Source organism: Corvus moneduloides, chromosome 16 (genome assembly GCF_009650955.1).
Source record: "Corvus moneduloides isolate bCorMon1 chromosome 16, bCorMon1.pri, whole genome shotgun sequence".
Lineage (NCBI taxonomy): Eukaryota > Metazoa > Chordata > Aves > Passeriformes > Corvidae > Corvus > Corvus moneduloides.
Genome location: NC_045491.1, coordinates 15,884,738 through 15,900,764, shown reverse-complemented (window position 1 = coordinate 15,900,764; position 16,027 = coordinate 15,884,738). Strand labels below are relative to the sequence as shown.

At 54.4% G+C, this 16,027-nt stretch overlaps 1 protein-coding gene across 3 annotated transcripts in view; it reads right to left on the bottom strand.

Moving 5' to 3' along the window:
- Positions 1-2,498: 2,498 nt before the first annotated feature.
- XPO6 (exportin 6) overlaps positions 2,499-16,027 on the bottom strand; it is a 56,796-nt gene continuing 43,267 nt past the window's right edge. For all 3 annotated transcript variants that reach the window (XM_032125918.1, XM_032125917.1, XM_032125915.1), the window contains 11 exons: positions 15,288-15,380; positions 13,931-14,075; positions 13,207-13,353; positions 11,854-12,043; positions 11,052-11,207; positions 9,720-9,834; positions 9,069-9,240; positions 8,584-8,745; positions 5,940-6,038; positions 4,474-4,704; positions 2,499-3,200 (listed from right to left, as the gene is read on the bottom strand). In XM_032125918.1, coding sequence (XP_031981809.1) covers positions 3,099-3,200; positions 4,474-4,704; positions 5,940-6,038; positions 8,584-8,745; positions 9,069-9,240; positions 9,720-9,834; positions 11,052-11,207; positions 11,854-12,043; positions 13,207-13,353; positions 13,931-14,075; positions 15,288-15,380 — 1,612 coding nt within the window. In that variant the 3' untranslated portion in view covers positions 2,499-3,098. The remainder of the gene's footprint in view (positions 3,201-4,473; positions 4,705-5,939; positions 6,039-8,583; positions 8,746-9,068; positions 9,241-9,719; positions 9,835-11,051; positions 11,208-11,853; positions 12,044-13,206; positions 13,354-13,930; positions 14,076-15,287; positions 15,381-16,027) is intronic.

The following is a 16,027-nucleotide window of genomic DNA, read 5'->3' as shown; positions in this document are numbered from 1 at the left end:
ACGGGTCAGGCTTCCGTCCCTCCCCTTAAAGCAGCCGCCGGGGCCGGGATATCCCGGGACGGAGCATTCTCCCCATCCAGAGCATCCCAGCACGGAGCATCCTGATACGGAACATCCCGGTCTGGAATGCCAAGCCCTGCCAGGGTGGGAGCACAGCCCACAGCACCCATCCCGAGGGGAGCCAGACCCTGCCAGGAACCAAACCTGCCTCGTGCTTTGCCCTCGATTCACCAGGCAAGGAGAGGCCGGGGTAGCCCATGCCAGGCTGAGCTGGGGCACAGGGGAGTCCCCAGCCCCAGGAGCAGCCAGGGCAGTGTCCCCACTGTGGGGCACAGACCTGCCCTGGACACAGCAGGTGCTGAGGAAGTGGTGCAAGACCCTGGGGGCAGAGGAACTGCCCAGGTGGGAGCCCCTCTGGTCACTCCTCCCAGCCCCATTCCAGCCCCCAGGCTGGGAAATCACTCCTTACTGAGCTTCCTCATGAAGAGCAGCTTGGAAAAGCCTGCTTGCTTTGAGCCCGTTTCCCAAATCTGTGCTGATTTGAAGGACTGAGGAGCATCCTGAAGGCACACATGGATACAAACAGGCTGAGGGCTGGGCTTGACCCCACTCTCCTTGTTTCCTCCCTGCCTGCCCAAGGCACAGGGAGTGGGGGGACAGCTGTGGGCCCAGCTGTGCTCAGCACCATGGCAAAAAAACACCTCAGCGGCTTCCCTTGGGCAAATGGATTCAACAGGTTGTGGAAAAGAGACTTTCTGCCCCCAAACAGGGGCTGGAAAAAGGCCCCTCTCCATGGTTTGCCAGGCCAGTGGGGATGGGACAGATGGGTGGCAAAGTGGAAAGAGGTTTTAGGACAAGGGGTGGCAGACTGGAACCTGGGCTTTGGCCACCTGGCAGCTGCTTGGCATTGGCCAAGGGAAAAACTTCTACTTTCACCCTCTGTCAAGCCAAGAAGGAAAAGCAGCATGAGCCTGCAGAGCTGTGCTGGGATGAAATCCCTTCAGCCCGGCTCCAAAGGGAGCCACAGCCAGAGAACTGGTGAGGAGGTGGCTGCCAGCTTCCAGTGCCCCCCACTGCAGCTCAGGGCAGGGCAGAGCTGCTGCGAGTGCCCAGGAGCAGGGCCAGGCTCCAGGGCCAGGCCTGGACTCTGCACCAGCTCTTCCCACACCCAAGTCCCAGCAGGAACAACGAGGACTCCAAGCTTTATGCAGAGACAGTGGCACGGAGTTATTCCGGGTATGGCTGGCAGGGAGCTGGGCACAGATCATCACTTACCTTCCTCCCCTCTTCCCTCACCCCTCTGGAGGCAGCTCAGCCCTCACCTGCAGGGGCTGGAGCAGGTGAGGCACATCCTGGGCATTTGGACTCTGCTTCAGGGCAGGGAGCCCAAACATCCACCTGGTGCCAGCTCAGAGCCCGGATGCAGGGCCCTTGCACAGATGATCCAACAGCCTCCGTCCCATCCCAGTGACAAACGTGCACAGGGAAGGGGTTTGTCCACAGAACTGAACAGGAGGCACCATGGACTCAGTGCTGCCATGCTCCAGCTCCCCCGACACCTCCCAGCTGTGCAGGTGCAGCCACAGCACATCCACATCTCCAGATGTTCCTAGGAGAACATCTCCAGCTGTGCTCCCTGCCCAGGGACTGGTGCTGTTCCCACCACTGCAGCTGCCCACTGAACCATGGGGAACTGAGACTGATTCCATGGGATCATGGAATGGTTTGGGTTGGAAAGGACCTCAAAGCCCATCCAGTTCCACCCCCCGCCATGGGCAGGGACACCTTCCACTGTCCCAGGCTGCTCCAAGCCCCAATGTCCAGCCTGGCCTTGGACACTGCCAGGGATCCAGGGGCAGCCACAGCTGCTCTGGGCACCCTGTGCCAGGGCCTGCCCACCCTCCCAGGGAACAATTCCTTCCCAGTTATCCCATCCAGCCCTGCCCTTATTCAGCCTAAGGCCATTCCCCTCCAGGTCCCTCCACGCCCCTGTGAGAAGTTCCTCTCAAATTGAATCTATTAAATATAAAAATGAAGACTGATTTAATGCTGCTTCCTGACCAGGGGGGAAAGAAACCCTTCCCAGCTGCACGATCAGAGATTCACAACCCCACACAGTCTGGTCCTGCCTGACCGCTGTCTGGGATTTTACCACACAGATGCCACTACTGGTCACTGGCCAGTGGGTGAACTTCAGCTCCAGGCCCACTGGGAATGTGGGATTTCTTCCTGCAGGCACTTCATGATTGATTCAGACCAGAGTCCTGGAGGGAATGAAGGGATCACCACAACATGTGACAGAAAACACAGCAGGAAAACAACAAGGAGACAGTAGAGGAAGAAGCCACGAAGCCACCACCAATCTGCACCTTCCCGGAGCTGCTGGAATAGTTGGGATCCTTGCTGGCTGCTCCTCATTCCTGATCCTGGGAAAAGCTGTGCATCACTGCTTGTTCATTTACAGAACGACTTAGAGGGAAAGTAACCCAGCCTCAAGGTATTTAAAACAACAAAGTAAGCACTTTATTCCCATTAAGCATGTTGTTTTAGTATCACAATGGAATGATGAGAAAACGTTTAAAAAAAACCCCAAAAAAAGTCTCTAAATCCCCGCCAACATCGGGGAGGTTTTCAAGGCAATTTAAAAACAAAGGGAGTGACAGAAGTGCCAAACCAGTCCCAACGTCGGGAGACTCCTCCCCCGAGAGCTGGGCAGGGCAGGAAGGTGGAATGACACGAAGGTACGAATGTCTGAAGTGGTCTTTGGCGCTTCTGCCTCGCGTCTGATACGGACATGATCTCTCCAGACACCTCCAGATGCAACAAAGTGCTACAGGAGCAGAGGGAAAGCCCCGGGAGAGGGATTTCCCAACAGTCGGGATGCCCCGGGGGTGGGCATTAAGACACATCCTGCCGGCTCCAGCTGCGGCCTCGGGCTGGGGAGGGAGAACTCAAAGGAAGCGGTGGTGGAGCATGGTGAATCCAGGCCGTGGGCACGGGCAGGACCCCGGCGTGCAGCGCTGGCACGGCCCGGGAGGAGGGCGGCGGTGGCGAACACGGATCCGTTCCCTGGGGAATGGCAGAGTCCAGTGCAGTCACTACAACTTCACAGTGCCGGGGGGCAGGCTGTCGTTGCACAGTCTGTAATAGCGCAGGTCGTTCACCAGCCTGTGCACGTTCTGCGTGAACGAGGGCAGGTCCTGCAAGGGAGAGAACCACTGTGAACCAGGGCAGGTCCTGCAAGGCACGAAACAACTGCTGGGAACGGGCTGACAGCAGGGAAGAGAGAGGGACCGAGAGGGGCAAACACGCAGCGGGTGCTCCCACAGGAACTGATCCATCCTGACCCAGGCTGAGCCCAGGGAACTCCAGCTGCTGGAGCAGAGATGGTTTCAGAGCTGCCTGCAGGGATCCAGGCTCTGCCCACACCTCCGGCTCCTCATCGTGCAGCGAGGCCCGAGAGGAATGGTCATGGAAGCCCAGCCTGGGCTGGGCTGGGAAGGACCTCAAAGCCCATCCAGTGCCACCCCTGCCATGGGCAGGGACACCTTCCACTGGCCCAGGCTGCTCCAAGCCCCAATGTCCAGCCTGGCCTTGGGCACTGCCAGGGATCCAGGGGCAGCCACAGCTGCTCTGGGCACCCTGTGCCAGGGCCTGCCCACCCTCCCAGGGAACAATTCCTTCCCAGTATCCCATCCAGCCCTGCCCTCTGGCACTGGGAAGCCATTCCCTGTGTCCTGTCCCTCCACCCTTGTCCCCAGTCCCTCTGCAGCTCTCCTGGAGCCCCTTTAGGCCCTGCAAGGGGCTCTGAGCTCTCCCTGGATCCCTCTCTTCACCATGCTGGACATCCCCAGCTCTCCCAGCCTGGCTCCATGCAGCAGGAATTCCTTGCTGCCCTCCTGCCAAGGCTCCTGGGTGTCACACACTCCCTGACAAGGGCTGATATTCCTGAAGAGCAGTTGCCTTCTAGGGCCAAAGAAATTCTCCCAGGCTTCCACTCCCACCCTCACCCTTGGTCTCAAATCCCCATCCCCTCCCTCAGGACAGGGAGCACTCAATGCCAAATTACCCTCAGTAAATGGAAGCCACAACCTGCTGCTCTGCCATGATATTCCACACATTTCCTTCCCACACACACACACGGGGTTTGCAGGAGTTGTGAGCCTTTGCAGGGACTCTGCTGTCATCCTTAACCCTCAAACATCTGGCAAGGACCTGAGCGTCCCACTCTGGAACACGTCAGCCTATCCCAATGAAAACTTCCTCCAGGAAACATTCCCTAACTCCCAGAGCATCCTGCACCTGAGGGATGAGATGGCAGCTCTGCTCCCTGCAGTGAGAAATCCTTGGCTGGGGATTGCTGAGCGTGGAAGCCTTGGGAACAAAAGGTTCTGCCTGGAGACATTCCCAGCTGCCCTCCAGCACGTTCTGTGCATCCCGGGAATCCTGCTCTGCTGCAGCCCCCCTCCTTACCCTGTCCATTTTGAAATTCCTCCCCAGCACGTTCTTCTGGTTGGAGTCCACGCCGTCGCAGCTGGCCAGGAACTCGGGCAGGAAGGCGGAGTAGAAGCCGTCGAAGTCCACCGAGGCCATGTTGTAGGTGGCGATGCCGATCTCCTCCTGCAGCAGGTCGTGGGACTTGTGCACCAGCACCTGCAGCAGCACGTTCACAAACTGGAACAGCATCGTGGTCCTGAAGATCTTCTGCACAGGGAGAGGGGCACGGGGTTAGGGGACTCCACTCCTCTCACAGGAGGACAAATCCAGCAAGGACAGAGCAGCCACGGCTTCGGCGGCGTCGCCAACTCTGGTGAGCACTGAGATGATTTTCTAAGCCAAGCCACATCAAAAATGGCTAAAATAAGCTCAATTAGTATCAGCTTGAAAGTTAACATTGAGTTTGGCCACGCTTACCTCATGGTTTGGGGCTTCAGGGAGAGCTCAGAGCCCCTTGCAGGGTCTAAAGGGGCTCCAGGAGAGCTGCAGAGGGACTGGGGACAAGGGATGGAGGGACAGGACACAGGGAATGGCTTCCCACTGCCAGAGGGCAGGGCTGGATGGGATATGGGGAAGGAATTGTTCCCTGGGAGGGTGGGCAGGCCCTGGCACAGGGTGCCCAGAGCAGCTGGGGCTGCCCCTGGATCCCTGGCAGTGTCCAAGGCCAGGCTGGATGGGGCTTGGAGCAGCCTGGGACAGTGGGAGGTGTCCCTGCCATGGCAGGTGTAAAAGTAAATTAGCTTTACAGTCCCTTCCAGCCCAAACCATTCCATGATTCCATGCTCTGACCCAAGTTTTACAAAGGCACCAGCATCAAGTCCCACTCCAATTCCAGCCAGGTTCTGGAATTCCCTGCACAGGGCTCCTGGGAGCCAGGGAATGTGGCAGGTGCCTGGAAGTCTGCCCCAGGCACCTGGAACACAAAGTGCTGCCCTTCAGGTGTGAATACAGATGAGAAACTGAAAGCTCTGCTTTCCCAGGCTGAGCAGATTCCCTGGATTCCAGATTTAACCCTTCCTGGCAGCAGCTAACTGTGGGTAGGTTACAGGGCCTGGAGGACAGGTCCAAAGAGAGGTGGAGACTCCCACGTGGCAGTGCCCTGGGAATACCAGATACCTGCTGCTGCCCAGGTGGGAATGCTGGAGGCACTCACTGTCCCACTGATGATCCCAGCTCCCACTTCCCCAGACAAACCTCACTGCCACTGTGTGTTCTCACTGTCAGAGGAGGGAACACATCCAGGCTTTGCTGGGAGCTGGGATCCCTCCCATTCCCAGTTCCCAGTATCAAGGGCTGGCAGCCCCATTCCAACCTCCCGGAGCATGGCAACCACCCAAAGGCTGTGGCACAAAACCCCCAAATCCTGATCTGGGTTTCTGAGTAGCTTAAAAGCAGTCCCAGGACACCTCTTCCCATGCACAGAGAGCTCAGGCAGGACCCACCTTGTGGTACAGCTTCTGCTTTGTGTTCAGAGTCTCCAGGTAGAAGAGGTTCTGCTTGAACAGGTGAATGTCAGGCTGCAGGAAGGACTGGCCAAATGCCTGGGGACAAAGCACAGATGGAGGAAGGGGATGGAGACCACCACAAACATCAGACCTGCCAGGCAAAACAGCAGCATTTTCACCCTGGCACCAGGACAAACCCCTGGGAGCCTCAGTGCAGCAAGCTATCAAGAGACAGGCAACTGTTCAAATCAACTGTGCTGCCACCAGATCCATGGGAATGGGGTTTTGGTGGGAACATGGGCATAGCCCTGCTGAGCTGGGCCCACTGGGAACAGGCAGGCCAAGCTGGCACTGGAGAGGGCCAGGGATGCTGAGCCCAGCTCCCTGGGCAGGCAGTGTGCTCAGGAAGGGCAGGGCTGTTCCTCAGAGATGTCACCTGAGGCACCAAGGCATGGGGGAACAGACCAGGACACACCCCAGGGTGGGCCCTCAGTCCCAGTCAGGAGCCCAAGCAGATGTCACTGCCCTGGATTAGGATTTGGAGATGGGCCCTGGGAGCCTGTGAAGAGCCCAGAACAGAATCTGCTGGACCCTGACCTGGCCTGGCAGGGCTGCACAGTGTGTGGTCAAGCACCTTTTCCACCCTGAACACCTCCAAAACACTGTACAGGGCATGCAAGCAGGTGAGGTCAGCTGTGCACAGAGACAGGCAGCAGGATTTTAACAGCTCCTCTTCAAGGCATTGTGAACAGAAGAGTTTATTCACCCACATGACCCATTTATTGTCAAATGGACAAGAACAATCCAGATCCCAGCAAGACTGAGCCAGTTCTGGCCTTAGATCTCAGGTGGAAACCAGCACACAAGCTATTCACGTCCCCCACACAAAGCACTGGCTGTGGGAACACTTAGAGAACATTAAATAAGAGTTTTCTATCAGAGCAGCAGGAGCCAAGGAGTAAAACAAGCAGTGCAGGATTGCCACGCAGCCTGAACTGGGATGATGATACAAAAATCTTCCAGAAGGAGGCATTCTAGTGAGTTTGGAAGTGTTCCACAGCTACAGGTGAAAGAGATGCTTGGACAGCCCTGCACAGGGCCCAGCCTGAGCTTCATTCACACCAAAAGGTGGCAGGAGAAGGGCAGGCCAGAGAGAAACATGACACAGTTCATGTCAGTGCAAGAGCTCCCTCTCCACATGTGCACCAGAGGGGACCCAGCTTCTCCAGGCTCTCCACGATGGGGCAACTCTCCCAAAGGTCTCCTGCAGTCTAAGGTGATCTAGGAATTGCAAGGGAGCTCATCTGGCCAGCTCTGACCAAAGCAACACACGGAGCACAGTCTGTTAGTCTTAAAAAATTCCAACTTCCCCACCTGAGGAGGTTGGTGCTGGCTCTGTGCACACTCTGTCCCTGCCTGCCAGGGCCTAAAGGGGCTCCAGGAGAGCTGGAGAGGGACTTGGGACAAGGGTGGAAGGACAGGACACAGGGAATGGCTTCCCACTGCCAGAAGGCAGGGCTGGATGGGATATTGGGAAGGAATTGTTCCCTGGGAGGGTGGGCAGGCCCTGGCACAGGGTGCCCAGAGCAGCTGTGGCTGCCCCTGGATCCCTGGCAGTGTCCAAGGCCAGGCTGGACAGGGCTTGGAGCAGCCTGGGACAGTGGAAGGTGTCCCTGCCATGGCAGGGGTGGAATGGGATGGGCTTTCAGGTCTCCTGAACCCAAACCACTCCATGATTCTGTATTTCCCAGGGCAAAGCCTGTCAGATGTTACCCCACTGACCCTTCCCTACCAGGTCCTGTGGAACAGCACACAAGAAGTCCATGGAAGCCAAAAGACACTCAGGAACATTTCCTGCACTGACAGCTTTCCCCAGTGCCAACCACAACACTCTGAGTTAACTGGGTCAGCGGCAGTAATGTATTTTTATTACAGGATGAGGCTTGCAAAGGAATTAACATTCCTTCCTCATGCCTGCATGGCTCTGTGCCTTGTGAGCTCAGCAGCTGGGTCACTCCTCAGCAACTTTCATCTGCAGCAGTTCCTGGAAGCAAAACCTCACTCAAGACACATCTAAACTCATCACCCACATGTGCCCATGTGGGACCCTCACAAGAACAGAGACCCTGAGGGGCTGGAGCAGGTGCAGGGAAGGGAACAGAGCTGGGGAAGGGGCTGGAGCCCCAGGAGCAGCTGAGGGAGCTGGGAAAGGGGCTCAGCCTGGAGCAAAGGAGGCTCAGGGGGGACCTTGTGGCTCTGCACAAGTCCCTGACAGGAGGGGGCAGCCGGGGGGGGGTCGGGCTCTGCTGCCAGGGAACAGGGACAGGAGGAGAGGGAACGGCCTCAGGCTGGGCCAGGGGAGGTTTAGGTTGGATATTGGGAAAATTCCTTCATGGGAAGGGTGGTCAGGCACTGGCACAGCTGCCCAGGGCAGTGCTGGGGTCACCATCCCTGGGGGGATTTAACAGTGGATGTGGCACTTGGGGACACGGGTCAGTGGTGGCCTTGGCAGTGCTGGGGAATGGTTGAACTCAATCTCAGAGAGCTTTTCCAACCCTGGTGCTTCTGTGATTTTTTACTGCAGTGCCCCAAGCAGTGTGTGCTCCCCTGCAGGAAAGGTTCTGGGGAATGGGTGAGTTACCTGCATGATGGCACTGAACTGGGCTTCGTTCTCCATCTGCTCCTCTGCCACTCCCCTCTGGACACTGGCCAGCACGCTGGATTTGAAGAAGTACCTCCAGTTGTGGTGCAGGACCCGGAAGAGCAGCTCAAACAGCTCTGCTTTCACATCAGGGGATGAGCGCTGGCAGCAGAGAGGGACAGAGCTCAGAGCAGGCTCCTCTGCTGGATCCCACCCCAATCCTGGATCCCACCAACCCAGGGCTTTGCACCAAAGCCTTTCTCCTAAGGGAGCACCAAACCCAGCAGCTGTAGGATCATGCTGAAAACACATCAATCCTCCACCCACACTGCTTCCAATCCCACTGACCAGTCCTCCACAGCGTGCTTTCCCTCCACAGGGATTGACACACACAGCTCTTGAAAGCCAAAGCTTCACTGCTGCCACCCCCCCAGCAATGCCTTCCCTTCCCATTCCCATTCCCAGCCCTGGGAGAGCAGCCCTACCTCTGCAATGATGGGATACACCTGCTCCATGCACAGCGAGATCACACTGGGCAGGAAGGGTTTGAACACCTGGCCTGGCTCCTGCACCACCACCTGCAGGATCTTCAGGAACTTTTCCACCACCCTGCAGCCGGTGCTGCCCTCGTGGAGGATGCTCTCTGCCAGCTGCTCCCTGGGACACAAACAGGCATTAGGAAGATTCCCAGAGATCTGTAGGCTTCCCTGGTTTACTGGAAAACAGGTGATGCCTCTAAAATGCTCAGTTAATACAGGCCAAGCACATGAAGCCACAGAAAGGAGGGAGGTTGCCACTGAGGGTTGGCAGATCCCCCTCTGCAACAAAAGATGAGTGAAGGGACACCCTCAGACCTTAGGCAGGAGCTAAGAGGGAATATGAGAGCCCAGTTCAACACCCCACACTGCCAGAAAGTCCATGGGAGAGCTGGAATTGCACAGTGGCAGGTATGACTGATGAGCACGCACTGGAGCTCTCCAGACTTGGAAGTGTTTTCCTCAGATTCAGCCCTGGGACATGACAAAAGTCTGGCCACAAAGGCTGGAAACAGCCCACTTTAGGGACAGGGACCCACTGGCTGAGCAGCTCCTGAGATAAACCATCCTGAGGGGTGAGAAACAAATGTTGGGCAGTACCTGGTGAACATGTTCAGGAAGGTCTGTATGATCTGCTCAGTGAAAGGCACTCCCATCTGCACCCTCAGGCCTTGGAACAGGGTGAGGAAAAAGCTCAGCATCTCATCTGTCACATCTAAGAGAAGAGAAAAGCAAAAAGAACGTGTTAAAGAAACATCCAAGTGCATCAATCAGTGTTTTATGTTTCAGTCTTTTATGTAAGTCTCAAGTTTGCTCCTCCTGTTCAGGGAACCCCATTTGCTCTTGGGAATTTACCAGCAGGGTTGTCTGAGAAACTGAAACCATCAGCTGGTTACTACAGGGCTTCAGGATTACTACAGGTTACTACAGGATTGTTCATACCCTTCCAAAAGCTGCCAGGGATGACAAGCACAGGCAGCACCAACCCCTCAGAACAACCACAACCCTGCCAGCAAGGCCTCAGCGAGCTCTGCCTGCATGCAGTGCTGGGACAAAGCTCACGGGCAGCTCCAGGCCCATCTCCAGTTCTCACTGCTTGTACAGGGTTAACAGGAAACACCAGGAAATCCAACACATCCACACAGCTCAGGGTGGAGGAGACAGAATCCAGCTTGGTTTTTTGGCAGAAACTGAGAAGAGCCTTCTGTCTTCAGAAGGGAGCACGTGGTGATTGCAGTGATTAGCACCCAGCTAATCCTTCATCCATCCCAATAAACACTGGATAACCAAGCTGGAGCTGCTCAACTCCTCCCTCATCACACAGCCTTTGGTAGCCAAAAAATTGCAGTTGATGAGGCTGCCAGCCTGTTCTGGAGACAGCAGCTCCCTGGAGTCACAGCACCCTTTGCCTCTGCCTTGGATCCTCTCTGCATTTCACCCCTTTTGTCTCCCCTCAGCCCCTCCACTGAGAAAATCCCACCCAGCTCCAAATGGGACATGAGGAAGCACCCTGATGTGACACAAAATACAAGCTGCTGGCCAGAAGGCTGCCAAGTGAGAGTCTTGGTTCCATCTCAGGGAAAAAAAATCCCCAAACCGCACACCATCTGACCTAATCTGACAACATCTATCCCTCTTTGTCTTCAAGCTTCTGCAGAGAATGTAAATGGCAAATACAACCAGAGAGGGCATTTGAAAGCATTTTTTTTGTGCTCAGGACCAGCTCCTCTTTGAAACTGTGACAGTCCTGCCTGGATCCTGGCTGGCAGGGATGTCCCTTCCCTGCTGTGGCTCAGCCCAGCTCTCCCAGCACACCCAGGCACAGACAACCCACACACTCCACACCCACACCACGGCTCTGTGCTGCTGTTCTGGGTGTTATCAGGAGCTCAGAAAGCTACTCACAGCATGGCCCCTGGCCTGAGGTTATACCTGACTGATGAATGAAAGCTGGGAAGAGGGCTAGTGAGACCTGCACGGATTCTTGCAGCGACTGATAACAGATCTGCCGGGACTTGGTGGATTCTCCAGAGATACTTTCTACAATATCTTCCAGAACGCTCAGTGTCTGGTGGATGATCACTTTGGCTGCAAAACAAGAGGGGTGATGCTTCTGGCACGTGCCAAAACTGCTTGGAGGTAAGAGGGAGAGAAATGAAGCTCACACACACAGGAATTAAAACAACTGACGTGTGACACTGCAGATTTCTGAACAACTTCTGAAGCGATCCTCAATGAAAAAAACCCCAAAGACACACCCAAAACCAGGCCCAAAGCATATACACAAGTTTCCCTGCACCCCTGCCAGGAGTTTCCTTGCATTCCTCCTATATAAACAAACCCTCTCCAGTAATTCCCAAGTCTGGAAGAAATTCTTATTTCCCCCCTTCACTTTTTACACCCATGATCTTCATTAACACAGCTTCCAGCCAGTATTTCCAATACCACACCATGAGGCCGTTCAGTACTCCCAATGCAATCCTTACCACCCAAACTTTTATCCCAACCCCGATCCCACCTTCCTCAGGAAGACAGCACTTTAATGGAAGAGTTTACAGGCGACCTGGGGCGAGAGTGCCCTGTACAGAGCAGAAAAGCCTCTAAAAATAGAAAGGAAACACAACCTGCTCCCTTTCCTGTACGCGAAGCAGTTTCTCAGCCAAAATAATTACTGGCAAATCAGCTTAACGACACTCCCCAGTGCAGCAGGAGGGAGCAGGACACTGGTACTTACTGTCCTCCAGCTGCACCTTCCTCTGGGGCAGGCTGGCCGTGGCCTTGAGCTGGCGGTAGTCCCTGGTGAGGGCGGACACGAGGCTGGCGTGGTTGGTGGAGCGCACGGCCCACTGCTGCTCGCTCTCGGGCAGGTTGGGCCAGGGCAGCAGCAGCACGTTGGACAGAGCCCTGCACACCAGCACCTGGGCCTGGGAGGGACAGGAATCAAAGCCAATGGTTTGGGTGGGAAGGGAGGTTAAAGCTCATCGTGTTCCAGCCCTGCATTGCGCAGCTCTGATGTGTGCGAGGCTCTGGATGAGCTCTGCAGAGCTCCTTGGGCACTGAGGATGGACTGCAGCTCCCAAAACAGCCCCACAGTTGGATATAAATCTCGAGTTCCTGGTACCCTTAAGGAGATGTGGGCGCAGAAAGACATCTACAAGAGCCCAGACAGCACCAGGGTTGGACTGACAGCAAAACCATTGAATCATGGAATGGTTTGGGTTGAAGGGACCAACCCAACTGCCACAGGCAGGGACACCTTCCACCAGACCAGGCTGCTCCAAGTCCAACCTGGCCTTGGACACTTCTAGGGATGGGACAGCCACAGCTTCTCTGGGCAACATGAAGCAAAGAGACAAAGTTTTAACTTTTTTCCCAGGTTAATTTTTGCTAGAGCACAAGGCTGGAGTGAAATGACATTTTATGGCTGTTCAAGACACCAGCAGTGCTCGCTGTTCAACAGCACAACATGAGCCCAAGTACCAGCTCTGCAAGAGAGAGAGACGCAAAGCTCCAGGATTTAAGGCCTGGAACCAGCTCCCAGCTCTGTCAGCCCTTCCCTGCAGCAGTAAATCTCTGGTGTTTATAAAAACAAAGATGATTTTCCTTCCATTACTCCTTGTCTGGTTTACAGGCTGAGCTCCTGCACTTGTGCAGCACTCTGTGCTTCCTTGCCAGCACACAACATAACCATATCCCAGCCTCCACTGTGGCTTTTCAGAACTATAAATGGAATACATTTATAGTATTTACATTGCTTCTGCAATGTAAATACTTGAGTTTCACAAAAAACTCTTTGTGTAGGTCAGAATCAACGTGCCTGCACTGTAAAGATAATGCAGAATATCAGGGATGGTGTCAACAAAGGAGAAAAGAATCAGATCTAAGAGGTGCAATTGTATTTTTTCCTTGTGTTGTTGCTTGAAATAGATCACTAATTACAAATGGTATCACTGTAATTCCTGGATATCCACAATATAGAGATAATTGCTGCCCCTCCAGTTGTTTTTGGAGGTTATCCCTCACCACCTGAGGCACATCTTCCCAAGGACACCTGATTTCAGTGTGAGACAGCTCTGGGCCCACTGACCTTGTCGGGGAGGCGCTGGGCAGAGGTGTCAGTGATCCTGTTGAACACCTTCTGCACGGCTGGGATGCTGATCAGGAACACCGGGCGCACCGTGGTGGCCAAGGACACCAGCAGGTGGCACGCAGAGAGCAGCAGCTTCTCCTGCACCTGAGAGACAGAGGGGTGGTCAGGCTGCCCAGTCACACTGGCACACACAACCAGGGTCAGCATACTGAGCTGCCAGGACCTGGGGGGTGCAGCCAGGGTGGGGCTCAGGCTCTGCTCCCAGGGAACAAGGACAGGATGAGAGGAACAGCCTCAAGCTGTGCCAGGGGAGGGTCAGGTTGGATACTGGGGAAGTTCCTTCATGGAAAGGGTGGTCAGGCATAGATAGGCTGCTCAAGGCAGTGCTGGGGTCACCATCTCTGGAGGGATTTAAGAGCCGTGTATGTGGATGTGGCATTTGGGGACATGGGTCAGTGGTGGCCTTGGCAGTGCTGGGGGAATGGTTGGACTCAATCTTAGAGAGTTTTTCCTGAACAATTCTACAATTTATTTGTCAACCAGAGCATAGCTCAGTTCCCTTAATACCATGAGAGAGAGATTTCTCCGCTTTCAAGCCATAAAATCATTAGACTGAGTTTCGAAGCCTTTAAGTTGCTTATTCTTGTATCAGCCTGACCCCCAGTGCTGTTGAGAGCTGCTCTGGACCGCAGCCCCCAGCAGAGCCCAGGGCCAGCAGTACCTTGGAGCTGATGAGGGGGGTGATGGCCTCCAGCGCCGTGGACACCAGGGAGATGAACTGCTCGGGGTTCTGCCTGTGCACCTCGCTGTAGAACTGGGCCAGCCAGTGAGCGTAGGCCTGCAGGGCTGCCAGGGACTGCGCGTGCCTGGGGACAGCAAGGGACACAGTGAGCACCAGAACGGGACAGGAGAGCGGTGTTTCAGGCAAACCTGGCAGCTTGGTTTGTAAAAAATCCTTCCTGCTGTTTTGGTTCTGGTTCTGGACCCCCCAGGCCAAAGGTGCAAACTGATAAAGTCAAGTTATCATCCTTCATAATCACACTTTTATCACGTTCACATGGAGTCAGGGTGCTTCAGAGAGATGTCCCCACATGTGTGACAGGGCTGATCTCTCAGGCAAGTGTTAGAAAATGGATCACAGGTTTCTTCAGGGACAGGGAAAAGGGTGAACCCTTGCTGACAGATCACGGAAAACACTTCCCAGATTATCGTAAACCAGAACAGAAACCATTAAAACATCATCACCTGCACAAAATTCAGTGCCATTAACTTGGGACTAATAGGAGAAATCCCATTAGTTATAGAGTTATATGGTGAAATCTAGTGGGGGTCTTCAAGGAGCTGCTGAAGGTGCAATTACAAACCAGAACAAGTGTTCAAACCTTCAATTCTGCTCACAGCACAGCAGCTGGCAGGGAACAGGTTTGTGCTGCACAGCCTCAGCAAGGGAAGGTCCCTAAAAGGCTGTCAGAGGTGATCTATGGCCAGCAGCACCAAGATTTCCCACTGAATGTCAGTGCCTGGATGGCAGGCAGTTGTTTGTCCCAGAAATGGCTTGCACACCTGCAAGGCATATGTTTGTCTTGGAAGACAAGGATTTGAAACCCTCAGCTGGGAAAAACCTCTTTTACCTGAGCCACAGACCTGACTCTGGTAGCAAAAAAATCCATCAAGTGGATTTCTATATAAACTCCACGCTATACAGTGGATCCACTTCTTTAAAATATCACTGTTATAACACTTATTTCCTCATTAATTACCTGCTTTTACAGCCCCCAGCACAGGGCACAACCCCAGTTTGCTTTCAGAGCTGATTTAAGGGGCATTTTTCCTTCTCAGCACAAACATGTTTTCATTTAAATGACCTGGGTACTTCCATTAGAGGAAAGACTGGTCCAAAACACTGGCAGCAGCCTTGACTTTCATCAGCTGAAAAAGGTGCTTTCCTGGGGAGCTGCCAGCAGCTGGGGAGGCTGTTTCCCAGGATATCTGCCAGGGTGGGGTCCGAGCAGCAGATCCAGAAGATCCAAGCCTTCCCCACCCCGTGAGTGCCCAGGCTGGCTACACCCCATACTCACACATCGATGAGGTCAGGTTTCAGCACCGAGGGAACGGCGGTTTCGATGTTGTACAGTTTGATTTGAGATCCATACAGCGTCACCTTTACCAGCCTGGAGGTGCAAACACACGTGGCAGAGCAAAGGGATTGTACAAACCAGCTCCAGCACCTGATCTAGTGCAGCTCTTCCCCAGTCTGTGTCAATGTTTAGCTAATACACAAATGAGATTCCAGCCTTTTAGTTTAAAATAATTCAGAGCCTACCGTGCTGTTTGGGATCAAATGCAACAGGTCAGATGTTCCTCCACAGAAATGAAAACACAAAACCTGTGTAAGGGCCTGAGATCCTGCCATTTGTAACTATGTGCTAATTAAGTATCCTGGAGGGGAAGAATAAAATGTCTGCTCCTTCAGCTTTCACAGGTCTTTTCATTTCAGAAAACAATCATGGAATCATCAAGGTTGGAAAAGACCTCGAAGATCACGAAGTCCAACCATCAAAGGAAGTTTTGGTGATTTAGTTTTGAAAGGTACAACTCTAATCAAACTCTACGTGTTATTTCATTGCCTCACAAGTGCAGATGCTGGAGCACAAGCCCCTCAATGTTTTCAAGGGACTGAGTTTATCTCATCCCACCCCTGCCATGGGCAGGGACACCTTCCACTGTCCCAGGCTGATCCAAGCCCCATCCAGCCTGGCCTTGGACACTGCCAGGGATCCAGGGGCAGCCACAGCTGCTCTGGGCACCCTGTGCCAGG